We start from the raw sequence: 15,167 nt of genomic DNA, 5'->3' as shown, positions 1-15,167 counted from the left end.
TATCTATATAGAAACACATGCTTTTGTGCTAAAGACCTCTGAGCTTTGCTTTAAAAAACCTTGATTTTTGCCCAGAATTATCAGGTGCAATTCTGGAAGAAAAAAAACTGCAAGAATTGTATATCTTAATACGTTTTGCATAAAAACCACTTTTTTTGTTTTACAAATAAAACATTGTTTTCAGATGTCTACGTTTTTGCTGCAAGATTGATTTGGAATGGTGGTGCATTAAAATAGCAATCTTGGAAGAAAAAACCTTTGGTTATTTGGGAGCAGTACTTCTTGTATGCAAAACATGAAGAGTTGTTTTTTGGTGGGGGCAGGAAAACCATAATTCTAAAGAATTCTACAGAAGTACTGATTTCTCCAATAAAAGGGAAGAATCTGCAGAAATTATATGTCCTCACGTAAGTGATTATTTCTTTTCCTGTTCCTATTCAGCATCAAATCAATGTAGTGTGCTTGTTAGTAGAGGGTGGATCTCCCTTTTATGGAAATTTGAAATTTGAAAGACTCCCAAATCAAAACCTTTTGCTTCCATTTTTGAACAAAGGGGCTAGCTGCATATTTAGTTTGCATTAAGTTTTTCTCAAGGGGCTCTTGCTTTGTCACTGACAGGGAAAAGGAAAATATGGAGGACTCTAGGTCTGGTGGTTTGATTTACCCAAATCTCATTAGGGAGGAAAAAAAATGAATGTATCCAACTACTGTGGGCTTTGTGAATGCTTGAAAGTTTTACTTAGCTAATCCATGCCACACTCACACATCATGCCCTTGAAATGGATCATACACACCAGCACAATCTCACAAATAGGATTCACAGTCTTGTGATACTTCCCTGGTGTGAGATATCTGCCAGATCATTCTCATACCACCACAGAACTTTCAGCAATACAAGCTCTGAGCAACCACTCAGAGCCCCCAGGTGTCATGGTGGCCAGCCATGAGAAGCTCAGCACAACAGTATGGCTCTCTGTTAAATATAGGGGAAATTTTCACAGAGGCTTTGTGCAAGTCAAATCACAGAAAAAAGAATTTTATTCCCTCTTCCCTTTATCCCATCAAATTTCTGACAGGTGTGTGCAAATACTGATATTCCAAAACCCAGAAAAAACAAAAAAACAAAAATTAAAAGCTCCTGGCCCCACAATTTTCAAATATACCATCGAACACCAGCTACCTCCAAAGATGCTAATACTAGTATTACAGTACTACTCTTGTACTATTGTTTGTTACTAAAGTCGTTTTCCAAAATAATACACCTCAAATTAAATATGTTCTTCACAGCTCAATAGGTGATCTGCCTGTGTAAAACGTAGACTAGAGTCTCTATCATATCAATCTACAACCAAACAAATAAGCTTTTAAGGCATCTGAAACTCAGTGGTGGCCCTTGGTTTAACCTTATAGCAATCATACTATATACACAACACTTACGAAAATCTGAACCTCATTACTGGAATAACCAAAAGATCTCTGAGATTCTTTGATTAAAGGTACATTCAAATTGTACTAAAACACACTCAGTTGTCCTATGATTTCCACTGAAAAGAAGTTTGAACCTTGCTGCCTTCCCATACAGTTACTACATTTTAAAATAAGAAACAGTATAGCTGAAGCAGAGAATTTCTTGCTACAAGCCATTTAGAAGTGGTTTCCAGACATTTCTCTATACAATTGGAGCAGCAGTATTACAGATGCATCTAAATGTTTTTGCCCCTTTGTGGAATTTCTTTGAGGGAGATTGAAAGGGGAAGAGTAGGTAAGAGGACTGAGGAAGTGAGAGAGGGGGAGGAATTAGAACACCTTACAAACAGAGAACAGAATCACACAACAGCACTAGAAACAATGGATTTCAAGACACATTAACATGACAGATGGACACAGACAAGATGTAAGATTGCTACCTGGGGGGATTCAGGAGGGGAGGGGGAAATCAAACATATATATATATATATATATATATATATATATATATATATTAAAAATCAGCAAAAATGTAAATAAATATAAACATTGGGGCTGCGGAAGTAGCCAATGGTATTTGCACAAATTAAATATATATATATATAAATCTCAGTAATATAAAGCTAATTTTTTTCAGAAGTAAAGAAATATTCTCCCCCTCCCTGCAAAATTATGCTATAGAATTGTTGGCTTAGCCTGAATGCATCACTTCGATGAAACAAGATGGCGTGACCAAAATCCATGCATTAGTCAATGGAGGCCATAAATGGTTAGTTGTGTCAGCTAACAGCTACGGCATGCCACAGAAATGCTCTTGCACTGACCCCAAAAGAAATAAAATAAATACAACAGATATTCTGCACGCGCAATAAAATTCTTTTTATGCCATCAACAATTTGTAGGTGGGGAATTTGCTGGGATCTTGGGGAGGGTTTTTAGAGGGATGGTCTTCTTGTACTTTTTTCCTTACTTTTTAAAATGCAAAATATATCTACAAAGAAGTGAAGAGAGAAGAAGGCACTCCACAGAAGAAATACAAAAGAAGGGAGAAGGAAAGGGAGAGGCAGAATAAAATGAAAGAAGGTGGAGCAAGAATCTTCATTCTTTTGCACACAACTTTCTTAGGTGAAATTATTTCAATATAGCAATTTGGAATCATTTGGATGGCAAGAAAAGATTTTGTTGCCTTTGTTTGATTGCAGATCTATTTATCTCTCAAGTTGACAGAATGATTATTTCATTGGAGTTACTCCAGAAATAAATTTTGAAAAAAAAGTATAGTAATGGATTTCAAATCAACAGAAAAATGGCAATATGGTACCACTATGATCAAAATAATAATAATAATGATGATGATAATAATAATAATAATAATAATAATAATAATAATAATAATAATAAAGGAATTATCAACTACCAAAAATTCATGCGGCACAAGATGAGGTGAAACGACAGAAAACATTCTCCAAATATATACCATGAGCATATCTATCTATATGTGCACTAGGCTGACCATTGATAGATATGCTTGTATATTTTTTTTAAAAAAAAATTCCTGCCCCAGCCCTCCCCAAGGATAACTGGTGAATGAAAACATTCATTTTTAAAAGTCAGCATAACATCAAAATATAAAACTTAACATGCTTTGTACATTGAGAAATGACTTTATCATGCATCTCTCCTCATTCGTGGATGACAAGATTAGATGAGGGCATGAATTTCTGTGTAAACATGTGACTGGATGATGAAGGCTATTTCTAAAATTGGTTTTATATCCTTTGGCAACAGAAATACATACACACATAAATATATGTATACATAGTTATGTATATATGTATTGTACATATAGATATCAAATCCTTGAGATGGGCTTTTGGGGCTTAGAGAGAGAGGGGGTCAATACATTAAAAACAATTAAAAATACAAATTAAAATAAAAGAAACCCTAGTCACCATCTGCATGAACAAAAAGTAAAACTTGCTCTTTTGTTTTTCTTGTGGAAATGAAAAAGCACATATAGCCAGGAAGTTCCATCAAACAGCCTTTATAGCAACATAGCTTTGTCTTTGGTGTTCTATTCTACAAGTTTCATTCTTGGTTTGAACTTTGATAAATTTTGAAGGTGGAACATGTATGATGCCTGTATCTAAAAAGCACCACTGAACATTTGAAGAAAGCAATGCAGAACTTAAAAAGAAAATCTGAACAACTCCCTAAAGAATGTCTATGTTATGCTAGACAAGATCGATCAAAATAGTCAGTCTTCCTTCTTTCCAGTTTTCACTTTTTTTAAAGAAGCAAGACACAGGTGTCATAAATCCATGCAAACAGCAGCAAATATTTAACGTTCCCCAGTACTGCTTTGAATTTTCTTCAGTATTGTGCATTTTGCAATTTTTAAGTCAATTTTAAGTTTTTTAACTTAATTTTTAAGTTAAGGTTAGAATTAATTGGCATCTGTGCAATGACCAAACTGTACCTCATTGTCTGCAACTACAACTACTATCTCTCACTCTTTGGGCATAGTAGGACTTGCAGTCCAAACATTAAGTTTTCCAGGTTCTGTTTTTGATGATATCTGTTCTTCTTGGTTGAGACATGATCTTGATGTTACTCAGACAATGGTTATTTCTTGACATATTGAAAGATCTTTTCATATGGTGCGTACTTTCCTTCACCTCCATACCCACAGAGATAAAGTAGGGAATGCCACACACGAAATGCTGGCATGTTTTAATGTGATACCCTCTCAATCTCTTTATTTCAACAGAGCACTACTGTATGTGGATGTCTGTTAAGAAAAGCCTTCTGGCTTTATTCAGTAGTGTCAGCTTCACCTTATCAAAGTTCTTGGCAGAATAAAATATACTGACATTTTTATTCTGGGGGAAAATGCAGGGAAGAATTCTGCTCAGGTAATAAAACTAGAGTTGGCACACACAAACTATCTATAAAGCTAGGGGGCATGAAGAAGGCTCAAAAGCCATAGCTCATAACTAATATGATGTTAAAAGATTTTCCTGTTCTCTTGCTGTTCACAGTAGGCATGCAAGGCTATAGCTTTAACTAATTTTCCAATTAGCTATGTTTAATCTGAGTATGTCCCAAAGAGGGCTCGGAGGTTCTGTGTGCACATGCTGATTCTATTCCAATTCACCTTTTGTTCCTTCCTTCCCAAAAAAAACTTCACGTTCAGTGAAAGAAACAAATTTGAATATTGTGTGGAGGTGCTTCATGCATTGCAATGAATGCAAGAATTGGTGCTCGTAGGAAGATCTGTGTCACTGTGCAGACGGGTCCAGATGACCCATCCTTGTATACTTATATGGTATGAGAGATAGGTGATTTTTTTTGTGAGCATCACTGAACAGACTTGGGAAGTTCACTTGCTCTGTGGAAGCACCCAGCTTTCTCTGTAGCAGTACCCAAATTATGGAACCCATTTAAAAGAGGTCAGGCTGGTTTAATCTCCTCTGAGTTTCTAGCAAGTAGTGATGACTATGCTATTTCACTTGTCCTTTGTAGTTTAAAATGAGAGGCATCTGCTGTGAATGTTTTTAAAACTATTTGTCTGGTCTTAGGACTATTTTTAAAGAGAGGTTTGGGGTGTTTTAACTGATATATCCTATATAATGGGTACAATCTTAATAACATAGAATCCTGGATTAGTTCTAACATGCCCCCCTATATGTGCAAATCTATTCCACCTTAAAGATCACCTTAAAAGTAGGGGAGTGTTGTGAAATTACAATAGAAACTTTCAGTGAGGTTTGCAACTTTGTGCTTCAACAATGCAAAATGGTGCATTTCTCACTTAATTTTGCTTAGAGCAAAATTAAAAACGGAATACCATGCTTCTACAGAGATGAAATTTAACACAGTGTATGTGTGTTGTCTTAAGAGATAACTGCTTTCCTATCTCCTAGTTGTTAAAAGTCTGTCTTAGGACAATGGATAAAAGAAGCAGATTGATGAAGAGAGAGAAAGCCTTTTAGTTTAATTGCAAATCAGAGAGAGTCGAGGGGCAAAGAAGCCAATGGAAGATTGATTGCAAGTCTTCTGGGGACCTTTCACAGTACACAACTGAAGCACCATGACTCTACTTTAGCTATCTTGGGAACATCCAGTGGAATCTTGGAGCTTCTCATTTGGGGAGATGCTAGAACTCTTCACTGAAAAATAATAACTAACCTAAGGTTCCATAGGATGTTGCCATGGTAGTTAACATGGAATCACAGCACTATAATTGGGCAATGTATAAGAACCTTGAATGTATCATATCACTTGGAACTGGAAGGAGACATATGGCCACTATTCCCATCATAGGCAATCCTATTCATGTCCACTATGTTGTAATATAATGATCAAGGATGGCTGCACTGGGCCATTATTGGGAAAAAAATGATGAAAGGTGAAAAAAAAATATCCATAGCTAAATCCAATCTTAATCCCACATAGAGCAGACCCACTGAAATAAATGACACATGTATTGCTGGTGACTAACAACTCTGATTCATTTTCGTGGGGCTACCTTACTTGGGGATTGCCTTAGGATTCAATCCTTTATTAGTACAGTATGATTTCAGCACTCAAAGGACTAGTACCTGCATCTGGCAAAATATGTCCTCTCTAGGATTTTTCTAGGTCCTTTTGGCAATTTATGAGAAGCTACTGCTGGAAGTTACTGTAAAAATCGCCCTGGAGGATCCAGCAAATTCCTAGACAGTAAGGATACCACTCTATGAATTTGCTAAGTCTGCCAATGTGAGCTTATGGTTACCTTTGGCAGAAGCCATTAATTTCAATAGGGCATTATCCATGATTTGCTGTTTCCATAGTAAGCAGCTTCCATGGGGACATGATCACAGTTCAATAATTGTATAATGTGTTAGCAAAATTGACAAAAGTTCAGCTTACAATAACAAAGATGAAAGAATACAACACATCAGCCTGATGTTCACCAGGTGTGTTGTACTAAAATTCCCCAAAAACTCCTAGTCAATATGACTGTTGTACCTGTGCTGGCTATGGTCATCCAACATAACCGAAAAGCACCAGTTCGAAGACAACCTTATATTACTAGGCTGCCCAATGTCTTTCACATATAATACTGTTTATTCTGTGTGATAACCACTTTTAAGAGTCTCGGTCAGATGTGTATTCACTTTGCAATATGTCCTGATAGCTTAGATCTTTTAACTGGAAATGTCACGTTCTGAGTTTGGGCTTTGCCCGTGCTAAACATTTATTCTATCTTTTAATCTATGAAAGCAAAGAAGGTAGTTTGATGAGTTCACAGAATGCCTCAAAGAAAAGGCATAGAAGAGAAACTTGATAAGCCAAAGATTACATTGGAAACAAAAGGAAGAACCAGGTTTGGCAGGATGTATGACCTCCATTAACATTTATTATGGTGCTATGGCACAGCCCTCATGCTTCCAATCTACACCTTTATGGAACAGGTGTTTCTCTCTTTGGTAGCAGCATGATTCATTCATTGATACAGTATCTCAAGGTTCTGTGCCACTCTAATTCATCACCAGGGACATAGCTATGTGATATTGCCTTTGCAATATCTCTGCAGGTAGTGGATAAGAGGAGCAGATTGATAAAGGGGAGAGAAGGACTCATGTTTTAATGCAAATTTCTTGGCAATCAGAAAGAAGGGAGAGTTTAATGAGGCCCTAAAAGATTAGCAGTGGAATTTAAATCAATGATTCCCTAACTGCTATTTAGAATATCAAACCGGTATTCTAACCTTTTATAAAGTCCATTTGTAAACTTTTTGAGGCCTAAAATGAGTATCCATTCTGGATCAGTGGTAGCTTCCAATCTGTTATCAGAAGTCATTGTTGCACCTTTCTCCTATCTGACATTAAAACATGCAAATAAATATAATGAATATAGTGCTGTACATTGGGTTAAGTATGTAACAAATTCAGAATCTTCAGTTAGTTGAAAACATGGCAGCTAGTTTGGTTACAGGAAAATCTAGGAGTGAGCATATTATACCCATATTAAAGTCACTCAACTGGTTGCCAGTTGGTTTCTGGGCAAAGTACAAAGTGTTGGTTTTGACTTTTCAATGTCCTACATGGTTTGGGTCCTGATTACCCACAGGATTGCCTTCTCCTGCACAATCCACCTCTTAGAAAGCTGAGGTCCTCTGGAGGACACTTACTCCAACCAGCTAGAACCCGACTGGCAACTGTCACCCAAAAGACCTTTTCATCAGCCTTCCCGTGACTGTGGAATGGCCTGATGGAAGAGATGAATGAGCTGTCAGAATTTTAAGATAAAATTAAAAAGCTATCTTTTACAGCAGGCCTACCCAATCAACTTTGAATCATGAATTTTTAATTTGCATTATATTACTGCAATATGCTGATTTTTGTATGTGTTTATAATGGTGTGTTATTATCTATGTATTTTGTTGTATGTAATTTATGTTCATATGTTTTGACCCTGTTGTACCCTGATTTGAGCTGTTAGGAGAGGCAGCTAAAATAAAATATATTATTATTAAGTGTCATTAACACAGAATTGCTTTGATTTTATCATCAGTGCTAGAATAGGGCAAGATTTTAGCTTCATGAACACAAGATGGAAGAGAGCCATAAGAACATGAAAAAAGAGAGTCTAGTCTGCATTGTTTGTATCCAATGGTGCATCAACATGTTCTTTGATCCATAATACTATGTTGCGTCTGCTTGATCATGGAGCTTCATAGCTATAAGCGATGCCACAATAGTTCTTGTTACTCTCAGAGCAAGTCCTACCCTCAAAATGCAAGCAGAATATGAGTTGTGGAAGAGAAATGTGAAAGCACTAGCCTTGGTTGACTTTTATTATTATTATTGTATTAATCTGAAATGCTTCAGAAAATTGAGAACACAACAAACTAATGTTTGGGGTTTTAAAGCAAAAGTTAACAAAAAGGCCCCCTTTGTTTTTGTTTTTTTAAAATAAAAATAGAATAACAAAACAAAAAGAAATTGGATTGTTTATGTGTTTCACTTTTAAGGATAGATTCTCAGAAAACTCAATTTTTACAATGTACACAGAAATTCGATGAAATTCTGTTCTCTATTATATAAATGCTTAACTCACAGCAAGCTTTGGAATTAAATAAATAAATAGAAAGAAAAGAAAGACTTGGAAAAATCAGTTGAAAATGAAACAGACTGCAGTTGCCTGCTGGATATTACACTGTCATATCTATCCTACCAGGAAGAAAGCCATCAAATCATCAAAATGTATCTAGCCTTGAAAAGAGAAATTGAGTCCATTTCAGATTGCGACAATCAGTATTGACTGTTCAGTGGATACATTTTGAAGCATCATTGTTGCAGGTAACATGGCACAGCTTGGTATTTGTTTTGAACTAATTACGCTTTGGTTCTTCTCAAATTGCTCAAGAAAAAAGAGAATCACAATAGTGTGAATCCACAGCCATGTTAACTACATTCCAAATCCCATGGACAAATGGAACATCTACGTCACATTTTCACATCCGTCAAAAAGGATTAAATAATAGATGTGACATTAGGTAGACGTTTAGAGGAATAGTAGCCCGAACTTTTAACATACTCATAAAAAATAATGCACACGTTGCCTTTTTTCTCCTCACACCAGTACCAGTTCAAAAACCAATCCAAATGTGTAGCACAAGGGTTCAGAGAAACTGAGCAGGCTGTGGTTGAAGAATGTTTGGATTCATTCAAAGATGGCTTCCCAAAGTGATGAAATATTTGTTTTTTACTCCCACCAACTCCATGGGATTGGATGCTTGGTTTTATGCATTTATACTGGATATATACGATTCTACACATATATACTTATATTACATATACATATATAAGTGTACATATATATGTATACATTCACACACATATATATATGTAGACATTGTTTATTGCAAATGGGAAAAAGCAAGTGAGAAAGAAGACTGACCTGGCTTACCTACACTCTGTTCACATTCAATGAGATCTTCATCATCATTAGAACATTCTGCTGAAGAAACGAGGTCATCCGTTGTCTGGTATTTTAGAAAAGAACAGAAAAGAAGAGAAATTGTGATCAGATAATGTGAAAAATAGCTCAAATTGGGAGTAGGGTCCCAATCAAAACATAATGTGGTATCTACAAAGACAATAGCAGAGGAGCATCGCAAGTGGTTCAAAAACTTGGACTGCAATTGCCACAACTTTTTGTTGCACTATCACTAGCTGGCAGGAGGAGACTGGTTGCCTCATCTTCCAGCATCCTACAACTCTTATCACTCAGAAATGTTGGCTTTTAAATTGCTTTTCAAGTATCCAATGAGCAGATGAACCAATGCTTTAATATTTTAGCTATACTTCTGATGAAGTATCTTGGCCAATATTTGCAAACCTTCTCCTTTCTTTCTTGTCCGAATATGTTGTCAACCACCCTGAGGGATTTGACATTTCACTTTTTGTGGGTAATTTTGTAAGTTTTTGCTACCAAAATTGATTTTCTTACACAATCATGCTATCTGTGCATAAATACAAAGATTTACAACATTTTCACCAAAAACTATCAAGTGTGAAAAATTATTTTTAAATGCCCCAATCTTGACCAGTGGGGGGAAACCTTGAAAATATTCATTCTTGTACATAAGAACTAGCTAAGTTTCACATCCACAGATGAGGATACTATTTTCTCAGTGGCAAGAACACAGTTTTGTATAGCTACTGTATAGCCATGTATAAGTTTAGAAATTTTAAGCAAAAAAATCACCCATAAAACCTGGGTGGGTTTATTGACTAATCAATGTGAGTACAGTAACCTGTTATCAAAAAAGGAACCACGGCAAAAGGCAAGAGCTTAGCCCATCTCATGAGAACCTTAAAAAAGCCCCAAACCTGAACTTTCTCTACTGTGGCATTGCTTCTGGGCTTTTTGAATGCCTAGGTGGGAAAATAGCTGTATTGCCAACCAGGTAAAGCTGGCTTCTTGAGGTTGTATTGGTGCCTTCCTATCTTCATGGAATGGTCCTTGACTTATCCATGGGTCATATCAAAAGCCCAAGCCTGCTCTTATTTTATACATGAGGTCATCTTATGCATAAGTATATATGGTAATCCTTCGGGATAGAATTTTGAAAAGTGACAGTATGGAAATATGCCACGCTGTTCGATTGGCAAGACAAAACATCCCTTATTGATACCCCTCTCATAAAACAGCTCTACTAAATGCATCAGGATAGATTTCAGTGGCATATCAATGAAATAGCTGGAGGTAAATGGCACAGGTAACAAGGTCAGCTCCAAAAAGCTAAGAACATATCAAGAGCATCCATGGACCCAGCACATGTTCTTTGCACATTCTAGCTGGTAGTTTTCTCCTCTCCCCTGCTTTCTGGTGGCTGTTCTAATTACCGAGCAGCATGTACCTCTGTGTTAAGGAGAAGTGTAATTGCTTCTCTCCCCAGCAGCAACTCCTTCATGTAATTGTTGCAATCAGTTGAATTACTAATGGGGACCATTAGGAAGTTTCTCAGGAAGCCTCTGGACTCAAACTATATGGCTCAGTCACAAGAGTACAAAATTACCCTGCCCTCAGCAACATGAGCTCAACAGAAGTCTGACATGAAATTCATTTTGCTTTGCTATTTCTCTCTTGCATGCACAAAGGGTGCTGCTCATATAGGGCTGTGGGGTCTCAGTAATAAGAATTCCTGAATCATATGCTCCAGAGAATCCATTGTGTTATGGCTGGATGGAGCTGGCAGCCTTGCTCTTTACCCAACCATTTTTGGAAGCCGCTTACAGTGATCCCCAGTCTTTGGATTCAGTGCAGGAGGATACTTTTTCCCTCTATCCTTCACTACAGGCTTTTGTATTTTCTGATTACTGGAATGAAAAGTGACAATCATAAAGCTAAGAAATGCATGTGAGGATTTTACTTCAGTGGATTTTTAATGCCAGTTTCAGTACCGTCCTGGTCTCCACTGCCAGGACTGAATTGGATAGCTACATTGTGCATAGAAAACTATTCACTTTTCAATTACAGTAGAGTCTCACTTATCCAACATAAAAGGGCCGGCAGAACGTTGGATAAGTGAATATGTTGGATAATAAGGAGGGATTAAGAAAAAGCCTATTGAACGTCAAATCAGGTTATGATTTCACAAATTAAGCACCAAAAAATCATGTTATACCACAAATTTGACAGAAAAAATAGTTCAATTCATGGTAATGCTATGTAGTTATTACTGTATTTACGAATTTAGTACCAAAATATCATTTTGTATTGAAAACATTGTCTACAAAAATGCGTTGGATAATCCAGAATGTTGGATAAGCAAGTGTTGGATAAGTGAGACTCTACTGTATATGCAAACATACAACATGAGACTTTAATCAGCACCTCACTTCTTATCAGCTCAGCCAGCATGAGTAAAAATCAAGACTCATGGGACTTAAAGACAAACAATATATTTCCTGGTGAGTTAGGTGTTTAGCACAACATGAAAGAACTACACAGAGGGCGATGTAGGATGTGTGGTACTTAAAGCTACAATTGAAAAGCTGCTGAGACATTAGAAGGGCAGCTGAAGAGATTCTCAAGCCTGAAGTCACTGCTGCATGATGGCAGCCATGTCAATTGGGTTGTAAATTTACTTTGGGTGTTACTTTGACCCTCAAATGAGGTATGCAAAGTACTGAACCCTATCTCTCCAATAAGTGCATTGCCTTAGATAGCTCTTTTAAAGTTTTAATTAAATTTTTAATTAACCCTCCTGACATGGAAGCCATCAGTTCTCACTGCCTTAAGCTGTGTCAGTTTTAAGAAGAATCAAAAGCATTGCTATGTGGGAGATGAATTTATATATTTAGAGGCTACCCACTTCAACTATGCAAAAATCTGGTTCTGATCATCCATCACTATTCCTCCTTCACTAGTCTTCCTTCAAGAAAGAAATTGTGAAAGGTGGCTACAAGGGAAATACATAGGTACATGAAGCTGTCTCTTACACAGCATAGCCTGAAGCTAACTATGGTCCGTGGGGCCAACCAGCATCATAGTGTGGTCAAGATGACAAAATATATCAATGAGGAAGAAAACACAAATTGGGAGAGGCAACAGCAGTTTGTTTTTGTCTGACTCAACTTTGAAGGGGAAGCTTTCATACGCCTTTCTCCTATCATCTTTGCTGAGTTAACTGAGTATAAACTACTTTTGTGCTTTGAGCTCAGTTTGTACAAATTCAAGTAAGCAAGTGAGAAAAGTGAAAAGTGGGAAGAGAGAGAACCCGGGACATTTTTAAAGAAGTTGAAAAAGTGAGATGACAGAGGAGCAACTGAGACTGTCCTTGCCAAATTAGGACAGTTGGAGGCATGGTGCAATCACATGTGAAATGATGAGATGGAGTTCAATATCTTGGTGAGTGTATGTGCGATTGGAAAATGATGTTGACTTTAAAATAAGGAAATCCAAGTAACTGGGCAGAGCTTTAAAAAAAGAAGCTAAGCTACTTGCCTTCCTTGACCCTGGGTTGAGGAGCAGCCAATTTAACTTGCAAGTTGATTTTTCTAAGGAGCATTTCCTAAATGTAATTTTCCACTTGCAATCCTTTAGTAGTGCCCTTTTGTGCAGTTTTTAAAGAAAAAATAAAACGTTTCATTAGGTGTTCTTGCACACTGCCTAGGAATGTCATTTGTTGAATCATAGGATCATAGAGTTGGAAGAGACCACAAGGGCCATTCAGTCCAATCCTCTACCATGCAGGAGCACTGTCAAAGCTCTGCCAACAGATGGCCATCCAGACTCTACTTAAAAACCTTCAGAGATAAAGACTCATCACCTCCTTTGTCCTTGCACATTGAGAACATGCCAAAGAAAGAATTATTTTTTGCTATTATGGAGACCATTTTTACTAATGCAAAACCAAATTTCATTCATTTCTGCGAATGTGCAAAGGTAAAAACTGCTATCATGCTAGCAGAAAGCACTAAATTGTCACATCCAATTCTTCATTTGAGAAACACAGCTCTCTCATCAAAAAGGCACACTGTCCTGTACCTAACTGGGCAACAAACAAAAAGTAATTGAGATAATGGACAACCCCTTGTAGCCTAGACCTAACGTTTGGGTCCTATCCAAGAAAAGTCCTTAATTTTCCAAAAGCAGCACATGACACCAAATAACCCCTTATCCATGTGAAAAAATCTGTCAAATGTAAAGTTCAGCAATTCAAAGCCCTTAGGATGCAGAAGCAGCAAATCAAATGCAAACTTATTGTTACATTTTGCAAGCTGAGCCCTTGTTCCCATTCTGTGCACATCACAAACTACTGTATCAAAGATGTGCGCTTAGCACTATGGAGAAAAAAGATACTAGAAGCATCTTTGCAAAGAGAAAAGTGCAACATTTATGACAAAAAATTGCTCAACATCACACCTGTAGTGGAGGTGAGAAGTCCTACAGCAACTGAGATTTTTTGTTGAGGCTGTCTGTCTTGATCATAAATGAGACATTGATAAAAAATCCCTCACATCCCCAACTCTATTGCATTTATCAGGCCATCAGACGTGGGACTAGTGGATTCGCCATGCATCATAGCGAATCCATGGGGTCCTGGCGGGGGTGTGGAGAACCCATTGCTCCATGCCCCACACCGCCCGCCTTACCTTGACCCCCATCCCACAGCAAGAACTTTCTCCCCATTGTTCCTAAGGCAACATGGGAAGCCTCCCATGTTACCATGGCTGTTTCAGAATGGAGCCTGGTTGTGCGTTGTGTGATTTGCTCTGTGCTGAAAGGGGAGAATAAGAACCATATGATGGGCAAAGTAGCCTGTCTGATGAGGACATCTGTAGATATAAAAGTTGGGTATAAATCCTACTTCAATGAAGTTATTTATGTCCAGTCTGGGATGAGTATTATTTGACCTCCATGCCCCATTTACATTTAAGACAAACTTACCTGTCTAGTGTTCAAATGGTGGTAGACTGATTTTAACTCTCCTGTCCTCTGGCCATGCTATATAGTTATAATAGTTTCATATCACTTATGGTTCCATAGTACAGAATCCTATGATACATATGTTTGTAAGGTATTGAGAATCCTTTGACAAATAACTCTAATCCTATAATTCAAGGGGCCATACAGAATTTTGAATACCATACCAAATTTACTTAGAAGAGGACTAGAGCTCGGTTGGTGATTCTGTTGATGCTCTGGTCTCCCTCTGGAAAGGGGAAGTGACTAGGGCAATAGACACGATCGCTCTGGAATGTCCCCTCTGGAGTACCCGAGCTAAACCAGCTACTTAGCTCAACGAGGAGCTGGCAGCAATGAAGTAAAAGAAGAGAGGACTAGAGCGTGTGTGGTGTTTAAGGCCAAGTGAGTCAAACCGAACACGGCTATGGTCCTATCTTAGGGCATATGCTGCAGCAATAGATGCTGCAAAGAATTCCCTTTTTCAGCTAATATTGCATCCACAAAGAACTGTCCGGCAGAGCTGTTTCGGGTTGTCAGAGGTTTGTTAAATCCTGTGCCCCAGGACAGGATTCCTGACAACCTGGCAGCCTGCTATGAAGCATTTGCTCGGTTCTTTGTGGACAAAGTCGCTTTGATCTGCTGTGGTTTTGACACCATATGAACAGCAGCTTCCGAGGATGTAACACAAGCACCTGCTTGTCCTATTTTGATGGATTCTTTTCATTTGG

General features: G+C 37.6%; 1 protein-coding gene across 42 annotated transcripts in view; it reads right to left on the bottom strand.

Annotated features, from left to right (window-relative positions):
* nrxn3 (neurexin 3) overlaps window positions 1–15,167 on the bottom strand; it is a 1,581,531-nt gene that overhangs the window by 125,279 nt on the left and 1,441,085 nt on the right. For 26 of the 42 annotated variants that reach the window (XR_010002008.1, XM_062967899.1, XM_062967952.1 and 23 more), the window contains one exon: window positions 9,421–9,505. Coding sequence is in view for 40 of the 42 variants with exons in the window: in XM_062967899.1 (XP_062823969.1) it covers window positions 9,421–9,505 (85 nt within the window). In the remaining 2 variants the exon portion in view is untranslated. The remainder of the gene's footprint in view (window positions 1–9,420; window positions 9,506–15,167) is intronic. The other 16 variants (XR_010002009.1, XM_062967917.1, XM_062967959.1 and 13 more) reach the window with 1 other exon arrangement.

Source organism: Anolis carolinensis, chromosome 1 (assembly GCF_035594765.1).
Source record: "Anolis carolinensis isolate JA03-04 chromosome 1, rAnoCar3.1.pri, whole genome shotgun sequence".
NCBI lineage: Eukaryota > Metazoa > Chordata > Lepidosauria > Squamata > Dactyloidae > Anolis > Anolis carolinensis.
This window is presented reverse-complemented; position numbering and strand designations above follow the sequence as displayed.